General features: G+C 44.0%; 1 protein-coding gene across 2 annotated transcripts in view; it reads left to right on the forward strand.

Annotated features, from left to right (window-relative positions):
- Positions 1-18,451, forward strand: part of EXT2 (exostosin glycosyltransferase 2) — a 131,250-nt gene that overhangs the window by 51,547 nt on the left and 61,252 nt on the right. For both annotated transcript variants that reach the window (XM_059069922.2, XM_067037051.1), the window contains exon 8: positions 8,604-8,735. In XM_059069922.2, the coding sequence (XP_058925905.2) occupies positions 8,604-8,735 (132 nt within the window). The remainder of the gene's footprint in view (positions 1-8,603; positions 8,736-18,451) is intronic.

Raw genomic sequence — 18,451 nt, forward strand, 5'->3', positions numbered from 1 at the left:
CATTGGTTCCATTTGTCACAGCAAACAAATGAAAAGGAACTCATCAGCCTGTGGTGCATTGGTGCTTGGAAAGACTTGGAATCCCTTTGGAAGTTTTCAGATTCCTCTTCAGACACAGCTTTGAAAAATTAATCCATGAGGCGTGGAACTATTTTCCAGCCCTTCACCTGAGATATATGGTTCTGTCCGTGTAGTAAGCTGAGAGAGAATCTCCTGTCCTCAGATCTCTTGAATCTCTCAGGTTGCTCAGAGGCAGAAGTGCTTTTGCATCTTTAACGATGCAGCTGTTTCTTAAACTTCCTGAGGGAGAAGGCGAATGCTTTGTTTACTCTGTCTTGGTTCTCTGCACTTATTCAGTCTGTTTTATTGTTTTTCATTCATTTTGGAAAATTCTTAGCCATTATTTCTTTAGATGTATCTGTTGCCTTGTTTCCTACCCCTCTTCTGGAACTCCAATTACAGCTACTGTAAGAACATTAGATATGGTTCTGCAGTTCTTGGGTGCTCTGTTCTGTTTTCTTATATTCTTTTTCTCTTTGCATTTTGATTTGGATAATTTCTTTTTTATTTTCAAGTTCACTACAGTATTTCTTTCCTTTGCTATATCTACTGTGCTGATAAACCAATTGAAGAAATTCTATGATACTATGTTTTTTACTTCTAGCATTTTCATTTGGCTCTTTTTTTAAAAAATAGTTTTCATCTCTCTTCTGAATACTCCCATCTGCCATCTGTTCATGTAAGTGGTCTGCCTTTTTTACTAGTTCCTTCAACATATTAACTATAGTTAGTTTATCTAGTAGTTCCAACATCTTGGTCATCTTTGGGTCTGGTTCTGCTGGTGGCTTTATGTTTTGACGGTGGATTGTTTCCTTTGGCATTTTGTTTCCGATAAATGTTGATTGAATGATGGACGTTGTGTGTTAGAAAAACAGGAGACCTAAAGTAAATGTCATGTCCAGAAATGGGCAGACCTCTTCTGTGAGCTGTTAGCATGGGAGGTTGACTCAGTCTAGTGTGTAGTCAAGGTGGGTTTGGGTCTGTCCCTTGCTAGACTTACCTCCAGCACCACACACTTCAGAGGCTGCTGGTGGTCACCTTGTTCTTGTGTGGGGCATGAGGTCCTAGGGGTTTCCCTCAGAGTTTCAGCCTCGCCCTCCACTTTCAGCAGGCCCTGCCCACCTGTGCCACACAAGAGGCCTTGCTCCCCGTCCGTCCGCGGGCAGGCCTCCCTTGCTCGTGTGTGGTGCCGGGCTCGTGGTGGCGCGGTAGGATCCTGTTCCCCCGGTCCAGCCGCAGACTGGCGGGCTCGCTTGCTGGGGCCTTGGAGGTGGGGCTTTCTCAGCATTCCTGCTCCTCCCCCTGGGCAGCTGGAGTCTACCCTCTGTCTGTGGGCGTCTGAGGCTGGAGGGAGTTTCCTGCCCCTCCCTTGGTGGTAGCTGACCTCTGCGCTGTATCCGTGTGGGAGCCTGGTCTGAGTGAGTTTACCTGGTTGTCCTTCAGGGGCAGGTGGCTTTTGCTTCTGCCCCTGCCACCAGGGCAGTGTCCCTCTGAGTTGCTGGTGGGAGGGTGTCCTGCTTATGTCTAGAACTTCCAAACTGCCCTACTAGCCCACACTCCGTTTGAGGAACTGGTTAAAATTTTAGCTGTATCTTGAGGCTGCTTTTACAGTAGCCACCCCTACCTTCTCTGCTTTTCCAAAGCTGAAATAGTTTGAGTGTCCCGTTGCTCCTGGATGTCACTCTTTGGAATTTGGTTTCCCTGATTGCCTTATGACCATAGCTCGCCAGTTGGCCCAAGACAAGTTATGGTGATCGTGGGGTACCTGGTGCCGTTTTCTCATCGTTATGGTGGATTCCATGTTCCCTTGTGGCTTTCTGCATCCTAAGCAGAAGCAGATCCTTTACGCTGTGACCAACCAGTGGGTGGGGGGTGGGGAAATAGAGCAGCATTGGGGCACCTACTGATCCACAGCTGCATGTCGTTGTCGGGTGTTTGGACAGTGCTACCTCTTGGGATTTGGGACAGCGGCTTAGCCGGCTGGTTTATCATTTTATGTTGTGGTTTTCATTAGGAAAGTCCTTTAATGTACTAAAATGAAGCCTGTTGACGTGGGTCACATTCAGGAGGTTCTGATGGAAAGGGCATTGCACCGTTGGCTGCTGACTGAAGGGTGCTGTAAAGCCGTCACTGCTTTGGGAGGCAGATGCTCTTGGACCACTAGGGATCCTCGGGTTCTTGTCCTTCTGTATAGTCTTTGAATGGTTGGATAGCCTGTCCACTAGGAACAGACTGGCGTGGCATGGTTTTAAGAACCGTTTCTCCCTCGCGTGGTCTTCACGTGCGTAATAGAAGGGGAACTTACAATCCCATTGCTGCCTTGCTGTTTCACCCAGAAACAGATTTTCCTTTTTTTCCCCTCAAATCCATTTCCCCCATCTTTTACCTTTTAAAATTCTGTATACAAGATGCGGTCATTATTATTAAATGATGGTCTTCCCCCTTTAAGGTCACGGGCTGGTAGTTAGAAGATTTGGAAAGTCCCGTGAGATGCATGTGATGCCTGTGAGGGAGATGGATTTGTTCTTTCAACAAACGTTTGACTGCCCACTCCTTGACAGGCACTGTGCTAGGGGCTGCAAGACCAGTCGTGAGCAAAACCAGATGTGTTCCCACCCTCACAGTTTCCAGAGGAGTGCTGGCCTCTTCCTTGCAAGCTTAGAGATTCAGGTAGAAGGGGCATGTCATTGGTTGCTGTACTTTTCAGTATAAAGGTCTGTCACACTCGTACTTGATTTATTTTTATTATATCTAACTCTGTTCTGTGACCAGTTGGATTTCTTTACTGGCTTCAAGAATTGAGATGAATGGAGTGTAATGTTTAGATCCCATTCTGTCTCTCCTCTTCCCCTTCCTCCCTTCCCACCCCAAAACAGTGCTGAGTGTATTCTAACATAAGTGACAAAGACCCTGAGGGGACAGGATGGATGCCAAGTGTCGAGCAGAGAGCTAACGTGTTCTGATTATCTGTTCTGCACCGGCACTGGGCAAGGAGCTTTACAGCCCTCATCTCACTGGATCTTCAGCTCCACGAGAAAGGTGGTGTGGTCTCCATCTCATAGATTCAAAAAACAGAGGGATTAAGTCACTTAAAATTGTGCAAGGTACTCATCGCCGTGGCTCCTTCTACCATACTGTGCGGGCTTCCTTTAAACACTTGTTATTGCTAATCCTGTTGGCTTTATGTTACTGAAAATCAAAGAAATTAAACCAAAGTAGCAGTTTCAATTTGAAGTATTTATTCGCTTAAGTTAGTTTTAAGTTGGCCCAATCCTTGCCCTTTGCTTTATGATTCTAATATTTGAAAGCATCATAGGAACTTTGTAGTTCTTATACTTTGAAATATGCACATTTTACAAAATTACCATGGTATCTGTTTAATGAAGAAAAGCTAAATGCTTTGTCGAAGGTTATCTTTATGACCATTTCATATGTGACTTAGCTTTCGGTTGTGTAGATCCACGGTGTAGAGTGCCGAGGGAATTTGCAGAGCTGTGGAAGAAGCCCTCATTTACACTTTTCAGATAGAGATAAGTGTGGCCCCTGGTTTAGGGGGGAGAAAACCCTCAAAACATAATAAGCATTTGCATTTGCTCACTGCATGGGAGCACTGGTGCTTTTCATGTATTGCCAGCATAGCCGAAAACTCCTTCCTCTCTGCCGAAAAGTGGCCGGTGCTGAGTCCTGGAGGGGCTGTAAATTTTGCCGTCTGAACACTTCAAGGTGTTAAAGCGGTCCTGCAGAAATAATTAAGCCTGCAGAGTTCACTTATCCTCGGGCTGAGACACTTGAACTATGGTTATTGGCAAAGCTTGCTTCCTTTCTGAGAGAAATTGTCATTTGGTGGACAGGGCTAGATGATTTGAGACATCCTAAATCAGAAGCGCTGTCCTACACTTGTGCCGTTGGCTGGTATTCTAGGTGGATTTGTTACCGTCATTGTTTCCTATAAATCCTCAACGCTGCTGTCTCTGCTGTGATTCAGTGTGAACGTACAGCTTTGGAATGCTTAAGTTTGAGTGTGGTGTGATTTAAAGTAAAATAACCTATGATGATGGACCCATTTGGGTAGAAAAGGAGGTAAATATTTAAGCTGTGTGTGTTTATGTGTGGGCTCACGCTTCTCAGTGAATTTTTACTCCTCTCAGTTCCTTGGTAGAGGACCGTTTCCTGAAACTTACTGTGTGCTGGTACTCTTCATACTCTAGAACGGGGTAGGAAAAGGTCTGACTTTAGCGTTAGGATTCATGAGTGGTGACACCGCCACTTAACAGCTTTGTGTCTCAGTTTCCTCACATATAAAATGAGATTTGCATCTGCCCCAAATAAGTGACAAACTGGTAATAAAGAGCAAATGAGACCATGGGTACACAAGCGCTTCGCAACGGGGAAAACGTTCTAACATTTACAGGGATACTAATAAAAGAATGCCAGTTTCCACACCAAAGGAATTCACAGTCTAGCTGGAGAGAGAAACGTGATCATCCGAAATAGCAGCAAAACGGTGATAGAACAGAATATAAGAGACCTGACCTATAAGGTGAAGGCTGTAAATGCTGTGGTGTTTCACAGTGAGGGAAGATGGTTGATGTTGGGGGCGCTCAACCTCAGTAAAGGTCTCACAGAGAAGATGGATTCCTTCAGGTCTCATGAACGGTAGATATTTTGGCTGGATGATGGGAGGGAAAGCAGCAAGATGACTGAGCAGGAAGGAGATTGGAGCGAGTGGAGTGTATCTAAGAAGCAGCAGCAGCAGGCAGCCAGCAGGCCCCCAGGCTGTACCCAGATGGCAGACCACAGGACAGCTTCAGTCAGATGCCCTTGGAAGCTAAATCTGTTTCGGATTTTCTTTGAGTAGGATAAATTCTCATTGGGATGCTTCGCCTTCTTCTTAATGTTAGTGGAAACAACAGTTGTCATATAACTCAGAAGTTATCCTTGGCTTTAACTAATGAATAGAGGACTTGCCCAGGAAACAGAACCAAAGTCAGTAAGTCTGAACGAGAAAGTGTCTTTTTCCTCCACCTATTTTGGTTACACTTCCAATTTCTCAGGCTAAACTTGGAAATGTTTGCCCCCTTGAGTAAGTGCTAACAGTCTCTGATTTTGAGTGGACTCGTAGGCCGAATGAAGCTGGAGAGGTCGTCTACACCAGTATCCTGCTTTCATTAGGAACCGAGTTTAAACTCTGCTTGGATAAGAAACTGTCTTCTTTCGGAAGAATCTGACACAGTAGCTGGTTTGGGAGTAACCCTCCTGTCAATAAAAGAAAAAGAAGTGTAAGAGCTTATTAAAGTAGATGAAACAACAGTTCAGAGAGCAGCCCATACAGTCAGGACCTGAGGGACAATTCCTGAGAGACAGGAGCGCATTGAGGGGAGCACACATTCTGGCTCCTTCCCCGAGGGTCCTTCCTAATTCACAGCCCAGGGTACGGAGCCTTTGCAGACAGCAGCAGTCCCACAGGGCTGACGGGTTGGAGTTAGGGGCTTCCAAAGTATCTGGGATTTGAAGGACAAAGTCCCAGGAGAAAGGGAACCATGGGGATATAGCAAAAAATGGGCATGCAATCTTCCCTTAAGGTGTTTGCCCCCTGATGAGGTGCACACGATCAGAACAAGACACTGAGAATCCCTGCACAAAGAAACAGCTGGGAGCCTAACAAGCTCTGTAGCTATTTCAGCAACCATGTATAGTACTGATGAGATAAAGATCAGTGTTCAAGGCTGGCCAAGATGGAGGGATCCTGGTAAATACCCCAGGCTTTAATTGAAGGCCCAGAAGGCCACACGTTCAGAGTAAGGGCAAGCTGAAAAAAGTTGGCCCTGACAAAACTTAAAACCAACCCCTGACAGGATTATAGTGGTCTGACCGCATTCTCTGTGCTGCTAGAAGAAGAGTATGTTACACTCTTAGGAGGCAGATAATCTGGGTCATCCAGAACCTCTACAGGTTTTTAATACAGAATGTTGGCATCCAATAAAAAATCAAGATGCATGCTAGAAATTGAAACCAAATGACCAAAATGAAGAGCAGAAACAGATGATAGAAAGAGACTTCCAGGTTATTCAGATATTGGGGTTACCAGTCAGGAACGAACAATGTTCAATAATGAAGAAAAGAAGGAGGATTTCAACAAAGTTTTGAAATCTTTTAAAAAGTCAAATGGAAATTCTGCAACTGTAAAATATAAGAAGGGAAAGTAAGAATTCAGTACATTGGTTTAATAGCAGCTTAGACACACACACAAAAAGGGTAAAGGATTATTGGACCAGAAGAAAAACTAGTAGAAAACACCCAGATTGAAGCACAGAGAGGAAAAATACAGAGAAGAGAATAAGAGACATATGGGACATGGTGAAAACATTTTATGTACATGTGTATTTGGAGTCCTAGAAGAAGAGGAGTGTGACAGAACCAATATTTTAAAAAATATTGACTGAGAGTTTTCTAAAAACAGGGAGAGACATCAAATCATAGATTGGAGAAGCTCTCCAATCCTAAGTGGGCTAAACACAAAGGGCCACACGGAGGTATATCTGTGAACCTCAATGAAACAAATAGAATGAGCATACACTTAAACTCTGCTGTATCAGAAATTACATTAAGCGTAAATGGACTATATGTACAATTGGAAGCCAAAGATTTTTGAATCAGATAAAATATTAAAAGCCATTTATATCCTTTTTATAAGAGGCAATCCTGAGACAAGCTTTGAGGGCACAAATTTGAAAGTAAAAGTTTTGGAAGTAAACACAACGCACACACATGTACATGCACATGCACACAGGCAGAGAAGAATCAATAAAGATAAAGAATATTGGAAGTACTTAAAATCAACTTATTGTACTTGACAGTGGTAAAACATTACACTCATCAACGGCAAAATTCTTTTTTAAAGTGCACATAGATCATTTACAAAAATAAGCTATGTAATGGGCCATAAATCAAGTTTAAATAAATTGCCAAGTTTTGAAATAACGTGTGTTTTCTGACTACAGTGCAAAGTAGAAATCAGTAACAGAAAGATAAATAGAAAATCCCAAAATGTTTGGAAATTAAACAGCATACTTCTAAATGGCCCATGGATTAAAGAAAGTATCACAAAGGAAATTAAAAACATTTTTCACCTAAATTATAATGAAAATGATATATAAATGTGTGGGATGCATTTAAAATAGTGCATAGAAGTAAATTTATAGCTTTACCATGTATGTATTAAAAAAAAGAAGAAAGAGGGCTTCCCTGGTGGCGCAGTGGTTGAGAATCCGCCTGCCGATGCAGGGGACACGGGTTTGTGCCCTGGTCGGGGAAGATCCCACATGCCGCGGAGCGGCTGGGCCTGTGAGCCATGGCTGCTGGGCCTGCGTGTCCAGAGCCTGTGCTCCGCAACGGTGAGAGGCCCGCATACCACAAAAAAAAAAAAAAAAAAGAAGACAGATTGAAATATCTAAACTTCAACCTCAAGAAGCTAAATGCAGGATGAATTAAAGTCCCCCAAAACAGAAGAAAGTAAAAATAAGAGCAGAAAGGAACAAAATAGAAAAAAAATGTAAGATAAAGAAAATAAGCAAAGCCGAACATTGGTGTTTTGAAAAGATAATAAAACTGATAAACATCCAGCAAGACTGATCAAGTACAAAGAGAAAACACAGATTATCAATATCAGGAATGAAGAGAGGTGTATTACTACAGGTTCTATAGGCATTAAATAGGCATTGACACACATTTAGTCCAATAAATTTAACAATTTAGGTAAAGTGAACATATTCCTTGAAAAATGCTACCTGCAACACTGACATGAAAATTTGCATAATCTTATGGGTATGAAAAAAAATTAATCCATGATTTTAAACCTTTACACACCAAAAAACCATGTAGCCCAGATGGCTTTTTTGATGAATTCTCAGTCTTTCAAGGAAGAAGTAATGCCAGCCTTGCATAACATTTGTCAGGGAATAGAACTTTTTCAGCTCCTTCTATGAGGCCAGCATAACTTGATACCAAAATCTGATTTAGGTATTACAGTGTTGAGCAAAAGAGTAAATACTGTTTGATGCCATTAATATGAAATTCAGTAGTGGGCTAATAGAAATCAGAATAAGTATTACTTTTGGAGGGGTGAGGTTCTGACTGGGGTACTGGAATATTCTATATCTTTATCTGGGTAGTAGTTATAAGAGTACTGAAGGTAGAAATTCATTGAGTTGTACCCTTAAGATCTGTGCACTTTATGTATGTTATATCAAAAAGTACTCTAAACTTGCTCTGGTTAAACACACTGATATTTCGTCTTAAATATCACGTAGTTTCTCTCAAACCTAAATTGAATCCAGTGTGTGTTTCACGTGCTCAAGTGCTAGTTTGACTGCCTTGGTTAAATGCCTACTCCGATGGAGCTGGCTTGAACAGCAGGGAGCCTCTGCCTTGGTCTCCCTCTTCTTCGGGAATAAGGCAATTACCCAGACCCAGAGTTGGCTGTGATGGAGCATCTAGTTCTTCACTCTCTTTGCTCACTTCACACAGTGTGGTTTTCTTCACAGGCACGGTGGTTCTGGGAAGCGTACTTCCAGTCAATCAAAGCCATTGCCCTGGCCACCCTGCAGATCATCAATGACCGGATCTATCCGTACGCTGCCATCTCCTATGAAGACTGGAATGACCCTCCTTCCGTGGTAAGTGAATTCTGGGGCGAACCACACCAGGCCTGGGCCAGCTATCAGGATGGGATGATGGAAAATGTACTGAATTTGTAAAGGTTATTTAAATTTGAGCTTTCTAAGATGAGAGTCTGCTATAAGACTCGGGGCTGATAGGGCCAGCTTAATTTTGAAATGATGACAAAAGTAAGAAATACCGAAGCAGCAGCTTCCAGTTTAAATGTGCTTAGGAAGACAGTATGTTTATTTATTACAGAAGTAAATGGGGAGGCCTGGGTCTCGTTGGAGATGGAAGACTTCTGATGACTTTTGCAGTTGTGGTGCTTTGAACTCTTGAAAGGATTCTCTAAGCAAGTTAATAATAGCAGCTTATATTTTGAGCACTTCCTCTTGTGCTTTATGCTAAGTGCTTTCCATGGATTATGTCAGTTAACATTCAGACCCCTTGTGAGGAACATCATCAGCGAAAGTGATTGAGAGGCATTAGGGATTGCTCAGGACTTTGGCTGAGGCCCCTGGGTACTTCCAGCAGCGAGATGGTGTGGTCAGAAGCTGCTCACAGGGCTTCGTCCTTGCTCGCAGGAGTCACGAGGCACTTGAGGCCTTGCGGGGAGTGTGTCAGCAGCCACAGCTTCTTTCTCACTGAAAGTACCTGAAGCTGGAGGACACCTGCCGTCTGGCTCACGGACCCTGAGGCCTCCACCTGAGAGCGCTGGGGTCTTCTCCACGTCACACTGAATCGTTGCTCTCTTTCCGGCTGGCCGGCCTTGTCTCCTGACTCTACCTTCTCTAGATAGTCCTGTGTGCTGCCACCTGGTTAATCTTCATGTAGGGCCCTCCTTCCCACCCTCCCTCCCTCCCTCCTTCCCGCCTTCCTTCCTTTCGCCTTTATTAAGTGGTTCCTGTGTGCCAGGCACTCTGCCATGTGCTGAGAAAGCAGAAGAGGAAAGCAGGCCCTGCCCTCAAAGGAACTGTTCACTAACTTGGGAAGCCAGCGAGGAAGGGTATTGTATGAGTAGCCCTGTACAGCCTAGTGTACGGGGTGGGCCAGGCAGCACTCCTGGGTGGGGGTGGGCAGGACACTTCCTGAAGTGAGGGTGCCTGAGAGGAAGTAAAACGGTAAAATCAAGCAAAACAACAGCAGGCACCTTTCTGTCTTGCTTGAGGTAAAGTTTCCTTCTGTCTGTCTCTTCCTTTGAATCTGTTGCCAAAGGTAACCGCCCAGAATGTTTCTATTCCTATATAAACCTAACTATATAATCTTAGGACACAAATGGGATCATACTATACACAGTATTCTGTGCCTTGCCTTTTTTTTTTTTTTTTTTTTTTTTGGCGGTACGCGGGCCTCTCACTGTTGTGGCCTCTCCCGTTGCGGAGCACAGGCTCCGGACGCGCAGGCCTAGCGGCCATGGCTCATGGGCTTAGTCGCTCCGCGGCATGTGGGATCCTCCCGGACCGGGGCGCGAACCCGCATCCCCTACATCGGCAGGCGGACTCTCAACCACTGCGCCACCAGGGAAGCCCCTGTGCCTTGCCTTTTTTACTTTATTAATAGATCATGGGCTTACTTCCATTTCATTCTGTATCAGTATACTTCAGGTTTAGGGGTGGCTGTATACTATTCCATTGTTCAGGTGTGTATCTTACACGCAAATCTATTTTCTAACAGTAATGCAAGGGACATCCTTTCATATGTGTTTGCACATAAATGTGTGAGTGTATCTACAGAATTAATTCCAGCTGAGAAATTGCTGAAAGAATAAACACATTTTGAATGTTGGCAGATATTAACCAACAGCCCTTTCAAAAGACTGTACGAGTTTATAGCTCCACCAGAAACATTTTGGTTTTCTTGTTCTCCATGCCTTCAGTAACCCTGAGTACTTGAATTTTTGCTCAAGTGGAGGTTGACATCTCTGTCAGTTTCTCCCAGAATACAAATATAAATCCTATTTGTAATCTCGATTGGTCACATTGAATTTTTAGATAGTTTTAGGCATTTATTCATTCAGTGGGTACTTACCGAGTGCCTGATATGTTCCAGACAGTGTTCTTGGTACTTGAAATATGTCAATCAACAAAGCAGAGAAAAATCCATGCCTTGGGGATTTACATTGCAGTAGATCTTGCTATCTGGAAGCAAGATTTGTCTTTCTGGTAGAATTTTAAAGTTTTCTTTATATAGGTTCTTCACAAGTCCTGAAAATTTTTTTCTTAGGTATTTTATCTTATACTCTGATAAAGGAATATGTACTCTATGACATTGTAGTTTCTAACTTTTGTGTGAAGACATGTTACTGGCTTTTGAACATAAATTTTGAAATACTCTTTTACTGAATTCTGTAATTGTTTCACTTTTTAAAAGTTGATTCTCTTGTGTCTTCTAGATATGCAATCATATTTACAAATGCTAATTTTGCTTCCTTTTTTCAATATTTGAACCTTTTATTATCTTTGATCTAATTACCTTGGCTAGTAGTTCCAGAACAATGGTAAATGATGATCTGAGTGTTACAAGGGGAAGTGCGGGTGTTTCTAGTCAGGGAGAGGGGGGAAGTTAGGTTCCATCCAGAAGGACCAGCAAATTCAGAAGTCAGAGGGATAAGAGAGCATGGCGGTTTCAGGAACTTTGAGGGGCGTCAGTGTGGCTGGAGTGAAGGGGGCTTGTGAGGGAAAAGCAGAAGGTAGAGCCTCCAGAGGGTCCAGGACACCAAACACCTGGCAGCTTTTTTTAAAATTATTTTTTAAAATTATTTTAAAAAATTTATTATATTTGGCTGTGTTGGGTCTTCGTTGCTGCACGTGGGTGTTTTTTCTAGTTGTGGCGAGCGGGTGCTATTCTTTGTTGTGGTGCGTGGGCTTCTCATGGCGGTGGCTTGTCTTGTTGCGGAGCACGGGCTCCAGGCACGCGGGCTTCAGTAGTTGTGTCACGTGGGCTCAGTAGTTGTGGCTCATGAGCTTTAGAGCGCAGGCTCATTAGTTGTGACGTGTGGGCTTAGTTGCTCCGCGGCATGTGGGATCTTCCCAGACCAGGGCTCCAACCCATGTCCCCTGCATTGGCAGGCAGATTCTCAACCACTGTGCCACCAGGGAAGCCCACACCTGGCATCTTATGGAAGGTTCTGGAATGTTATCTGTGGGTGATGGGAGATCACTGAAGTATCTACACAGGAATCGTGGTGAGATTGCGTTTCAGGTCCGTCTGACATCAGTGTGGAGGATGGATCCGTTGTAGGAGGTTGAGACTAGAGGCAGGAGGTTGTTTCAGGAACCCAGGTGAGAATTAATGCAGGTCAAATGTGACTGATATTAGGGATCACTGACTAGCTGGCGGGGTGGGGGGAGTTCAGGAAGAGTGAGGAACATGGTGTTGTTTATCCAGACATGGAGTGTGGGTGCACGGGCGTCGTGGGCAGGGGCAGCGTGGGCATCCAAACGCAGTCTGACCGCAGGGCCTGCCACAGTCCAGCTCCAGGCTGCCTCTCTAGCTTTATTTCCTTCTCTTGCCTTTCACGGAGCACTAGATCTCAACTTTGTTCTTTCTTTGTTTGCTCCATGCGTTTCCTTCCCTGTGCCCTTGTGGCTGTCAGCCCTTTCACTGAGGTGCCTCTCTTCACCATCGTCTCTGGTCACCCGCATTTTATCTGGATCTCAGGGGCCTGCTTAGATACCCCTTCCTCCATGACGTTTTCCTGGACCCCTAACTAAGCACGAAGTACTCTTTCCTTCTTGTAACTCTTAAAGCACATTATCTGTTTCTTTCCTATCACTTACCATGCATAGAAGTATAATTTCCTGTAAAGTTTTAAGCTTCTTAAGGGAATTTCTGAGTTATCTTGGTATTCCTCATAATACCTAGGACGATTTATAATTCAGACAGGAAGCCCTTGATACATAAAGGAAGGAAGGAGGGAGGGAGGGAGGAAGGAAGATCGGGATCCCAGGACTTGAGCCGTCCAAGGCTCACTCACATGCTGTCGTGACAGCCATTAGTTTATTTGACCTTCACCCTGTTGGGAAGGTGGGGAAAGTGATAGATTCTTGCTCATCTCTAAAGCAGACACAGTGAGGTTCACAGAGCCTGATGACTCGTCCAAGGTCATATAATGGGCAAGTTGTGTAAACAAGCAAGAACCCAGGTCTTCTACCTGCAGAGTATTTTGAGTTACTTATAGTTTTATGGGAGCCATTAAGCCTCCTCTGGGCTGAAACATTTCCACCCCTGTGAGTGTATGGTACAAGCTTGAGACGAAGAATATCACATCTGTTCCTCTGTAGGAGAATTCATACAGGTGGGATGGTCATGTTGCAGCCAGAGAATGTGGAAACAGTAGGACTTTATTCTGTACTTGGAGCTAAAGCTCTAAGAAAAGTGTATCAGAATAAATGGTTGGGATTTTGATCTCTGTCTTTCGTAAGAATATAGACTAGGAGAAGATAGTATATGAAATTTTATAGTTTTGAAATAGGTGTATTTTAATTTAGGACAAAACGATCAAAGTGCTGGACTCTAATTTGGGAAAGAACATAAGTATAAAAAGCAGAGGTCTGGATATGCAACTGGAAAATATATTCTTAAATTTTTCCTTTAACTCTCTCTTAATCCTTTTTAGGGAAATTTAGTGTTTACTACATTTCTAGGAGCTCAGGTGATGAGAGCCCTGATTTAAAGCTGTGGGTTGTACATTTCTGCATCTTTAGTGAAAGCAACTGACAGGCGGCCTGAGTAACGTTGATTGATTTACAGTTAACTTTCCCCCTCCCTTTCAGAAATACTTAACCTACCCTAGATGTGATTACTATGAGCCCAACCTTCAGGGAAGTCTCCCCGCTAGATTCCATCAGATTACACTATCAGACACCCCAAGGTGGGAGTAGGTGTGGATCTTGGTCAGTAAATCAAGAGATGGTCTGGTTCTTTCAGAGATCTGCTGTCAGGGCCTGCAGCCATGCGCTGAGCTTGCTCAGCTGGAGAGGAGGGGTGAGAGTAGAGAGCCCTGTTTTGGCCTGATGTCGCTGACTTAGTTTAACGTTAAAAAAAAAAAAAAGGGGGGGGGGCTTCCCTGGTGGCGCAGTGGTTGAGAATCCGCCTGCCGATGCAGGAGACACGGGTTCGTGCCCTGGTCCGGGAAGATCCCACATGCCGCGGAGCAACTAAGCCCGTGAGCCATGGCCGCTAGGCCTGCGTGTCCGGAGCCTGTGCTCCGCAACGGGAGAGGCCACAACAGTGAGAGGCCCGCATACCGCAAAAAAAAAAAAAAAAAAAAAAAAAAAAAAAAAAAAAAGGGGGGGGGGCCTATGTGTGTGAATGATGGAGTGAGGGGTAGCCTTGCAGAAACCAAGTGCTGGTGTCGGCAGATGCTTTGCCGTTCTCTTCTGTAACCAGAGAGGGGGCCGATTACGTTATCCACGTTGCGCCGCACGCTCAGAACTTGAAAAAGTTTGAGAAAGTTTAGCTCCGGAGCCCAGCTTTAAAGTTGCATGGCTGTCAGGTCTGGAGAGATTAGCCCTGTGTTTTGAATCTTCTCTTTGGAAGGAATTTCTCACCAAATTAAGGTTCTTTATGAGGGATGACATGTTTGTTTTTATCATTAGTTTTCTTAGCTCCTCCTGTCAAGGATGCCTGCATTTTACTATCTTTTTAGTCTCACCATGCTTTCATTTTTCTCCCTTTTTTTTGCAGATATCAGCAAAACTTTACCATCCCCCCCAAATACTCCACACCTGTATTGCTTCTACATGTCTGTGTCATTTCTGGTCTTGCCCCTTGGCAGGCCTGGTCCCTACCTCTGGGCCTAGCCTGTATGGCTGGGGATCTCCTCGGGCACCCTCCCCCGCCTTACCTCTGGTTCTCTGCCAGATGGGAGCATGTCTGGAGGACGGAGACTGAAGCAAGTGAGCATTAAATATGATGCGGGGATGGAGTGGGCCGAGAGCTGTGAATTTTTGGATTTCTGGCATGTGCCAACAAAACCGTGTCCTCTCAGTGTCAGTTTTAAAAACTAAATGCAGTGTAGTCCTAAAATCATGTTGTAGAGTGAAGTAGTTTCCCATGTTATTTTTCTACAGCGTGATTAGAAAGATTATACTCCACCTTATCAGTATGTCCTAATTTTATTTACCCAGTCCCTTTTGACAGACAGTTTTGTTCAAATTTGCTTTCATAGATTACACTAGTAAAGATACCGCAGGTTTTTTTTTTTTTCTTTTCGGCATTGATCATACCAGACCTAGAACAGGAAGGAGAGACAGCTGGGGGCCCATGGCTGTTGACAAAAACTGATGAGAAAAATGGAGAAGTAACTTAAAATGGATTGTCGAACCTAGCATAAGAATAAGGTTGAAAATAAGAGTTTGTTCCTACGAAATCTGGCCGGAACGTGACTTAGCTGTAAGCAAGGCCTCAGACGAGGATTATGTACTTACCTAGACATCCTGTCAGCATCGGTTCAAGTCCAGCTTTTGGAAGCAGGCAGGGAAGGCTCGGTGAGTGGGAGGGTTGCGTACGAGCACGTGCCACACTGGCTGTCGTCACCCGTGAGGAGCAGGGGTCGGAGCTGTGGGCACACAGTGCAGCAGAGCTGGCTGTAGCCCCTAGTTCTTGGGGAAGTGGTTCTCCGATATCAGTGTGCATCGGAAGCTCCCGAAAGGCTCACGGAAACACAGAGGGCTGCCGCTCCGCACCTAGTTTCCGAATAAGTCTTGGTGAGGTCCTAGAATTTGCGTTTCTAGCAAGTTCCCAAGCAGTGTTGATGCTGCTGGCCCAGGGGCCATACATGGATGTGGGGTTGATTCACAGTGTGTGTCCTGACCCACTGCCTGGAGAAAGCTCTCCCTCGCTCCCCATCCAGTTCCGCTTCTGTACCCCTGGGGCTTGGATGAGAAGCATCCAGGGCCTGGGTTCAGCCCACATCTGTCTCAGCTACATGAGGAACTCAGGGCTACTGGTACTTAGAAGTTCAGACGGCGGCCCTCATTCACAAAGGTTGCGGTTGTACGAGCCGCTGAAAATATCACTCAGCTGTAAATACTAACAAGCTATAAATCACTCTGCGGGCCGAAGAAGTGCCAGTGCACGAAACAGAACTCTGAGTTGAAAAGATACCGGTTAGCTGTCTGTTTAACTCAACTCCATGCCCTTTAACTTCCAGGTTGTGGAATGTTTCTCTGGAATTTGAATGCCTCTCCTGCCCCCCAGGAGGCCTTCTTGGCCTATTCTCCCCTTCTTCCTCCCACTGCCCAGATATGACTAAAGTATGTATGGAATTTAGAGATCTTAGCTTGAATTTTAAGTAAGTTTAAGCTTTCGGGAGTCTTTTGTTTTTAGAGGCACCGCATTTACAGGATCACAGTTGCACAAGCGGTCCACTCTACCGCCCTCAACTCCAAGCCTTTCCTTGGGCAGGCTTTGCCATTGAATTGTTTCGTATCTGTAGTTGCCTCTCTGGAAACAAGCTAGAAAGTCTCAGGTCATGGAGTAAAGAAAGCTGAGTTGGGTCTGTGAATGGAGAGATGCAGGAAGATCCCAAGAGCTGGGCCTGGGACCCCAAGCCAAGCACTTGGCCAGTTCTGATGGTCAGACAGAAAATGGAGAAGAGGAGGTCACAAGTCAGATCCAGGTGGGGAGGATAAGTAAGGCACATGAAGAGACAAACTCGGGGGTGTTGCAGAGAGGATCGTGTCAATCAGAGCATCCTTCCTCGTAGAGGGAGACTAGTATACCTGAGTAGCGCACACCTGCATGGCGACTCCAGTCGTGGCAGTGGGTGAGCCGCACGCACGGTTTCCCTGGATGCAGGCCTACATCTGCGGTTTTTGTAGAGGTCACTTTTATGACTCTGGCTTTTGTGAGTCACCAACTGACTGCTGCCTTAGGTCCCATATAGGAGGGCAGCGCGTGGAGTAGTTTCTCGAAGTCTGTGGGAGCTTGATCTGGCACTGGGTGAATTGAGGACATATTGAGTGTTTTGGCAAAGTCATCCTTCATGCACCAGCTGTCGCTTACTAGCACGCCAGATTCCCTTTCCCCTTGTCTCAGGGGCCACTTTCATTCTCCTGTGAATCTGGTAAGAGGTTACCAGGAAAATGAGTTGTTGCGTTTCACAACGTCGGGATAATGAATTCTGTTTCCATTTCTAATATCCTATACTGTTTACTTACCTATCAGTTAATATTTGAGTGTAGTTTTCTAATAAATGGGTTATTGTAGCTGCAGAGTAGAAAACTTTCCACATTGCTCCAGCTGGAGGTTGATTCTTGATTTGGGGTTCTCTTTTGTATCTCAGCTATGTCACTTAATTTTGTAAATACTTAAAAAAAATAGTACAGCTTAACACATGTATGGTTTAAAAATTCAGATAGTAAAATAAAACATGTAACTAAAATTAAGGCCTGTTCCCAAGGGGCAGCTTCTTTCAACTCTGTCAGCTTTCCTCTGATATTTATTTTCCCGTCTCCTCATAAAAAGCTGATAGTGCTATTTTTGATTTCTCAATCGCAGACGTTATCGTTTTCCTTCCTTAGAGTTCGTGCCTTGTTTCCTGTTCTTGCCCCTACCTCTGCGCATTTCTCTTCTTTCTCATCTTACCAGTGGGCTGGTATCATCGTTTTTCATTAAAGCGGTGTTTATTGTTGCATTATTAGGACTGTGTAAATGTTGCTGTCAACGGAACCAAGTAGTAAAACGTAAAACGTGATTATGTATAACTTTTTATTTTCCAGGAAGTAAATACAACTAAATTTTCCACCAAAAGAGTGAAATGATCAAGCACAAGTAAACGATAGGATTTCTTCCCTCCTTCCCCCTTTCTCTCCCTCCCTGCCTCCCTCCACCCTTCTGTCCCGTAGCCCTGCACCTGCAGCCCCGGTGTGGGTTGATTGCTCTCTGGGTCTCCTGTACAGAGGTCAGCCTAGATTCTCTGTTCACCGTGGTGCTCGGATTTCCCTTCTTTTCTCTTCTGTGTTGGATTCTTTGTTTCCAAGTTCTAACATCTTTCTCTTTTGGGGGTTATTTTTTCCCAATTATTTCCCCAGAAAGGGGGCTATTGGGGGATAAATTTGCTGTCACCTTGCATGTCTGAAAGTGCATTTATTCTATTTCACATTGATTAATAGTTGGGCTGGTGTAAAATTCTGATTGTGGTAGCTTTTCTTCAGAATTTTGAAGACATTGCTTCATTGTTCTCTAAGCTTCCCGTTTTAATCTCAAAAAACTGGGGTGTCATTCTAATTCCTGATCCTTTTATGTGAAATTTTTTATCTTCTTGGGAAATCCTGTGTTCTGAAACTTTATGATGGTGTGCCTTGGTATGAGTGTTTTTTTGTTCATTGGATACTGGTTTGGGCCCTTTATAAGGAAATTTTCATGTTTAATATCTTTTTTCCCTCTGTTTTCTTTTTTTTCTATATGGAAATTGGGTACCTAGATGATGAATATACTAGATTGATACTTATTTTTCTTATCTCTGCTTTCCTGTTTATCATTTCTTTCTGTCTTAATGGACTTTTGTTTTAATTTCTTAGGTATTTTCTCAATTTTATCTTCTAACCTTTGTTTTGATTTTTAAAGTTTTGTTCACTTTTAATTTCTTAGAGTTTTTTCTTGACTTCTAATTAATCTTTTTTAATATCTTCCTATTCTTGTTTTAAGGATACTGTACTTTATCTCTCTGAAGATATTTGTGGTTTTGTTTTCATTGGTCTTTAGCTCCCTGTATGTTTGTTTCCTT

Source organism: Kogia breviceps, chromosome 7, assembly GCF_026419965.1.
Source record: "Kogia breviceps isolate mKogBre1 chromosome 7, mKogBre1 haplotype 1, whole genome shotgun sequence".
NCBI lineage: Eukaryota > Metazoa > Chordata > Mammalia > Artiodactyla > Physeteridae > Kogia > Kogia breviceps.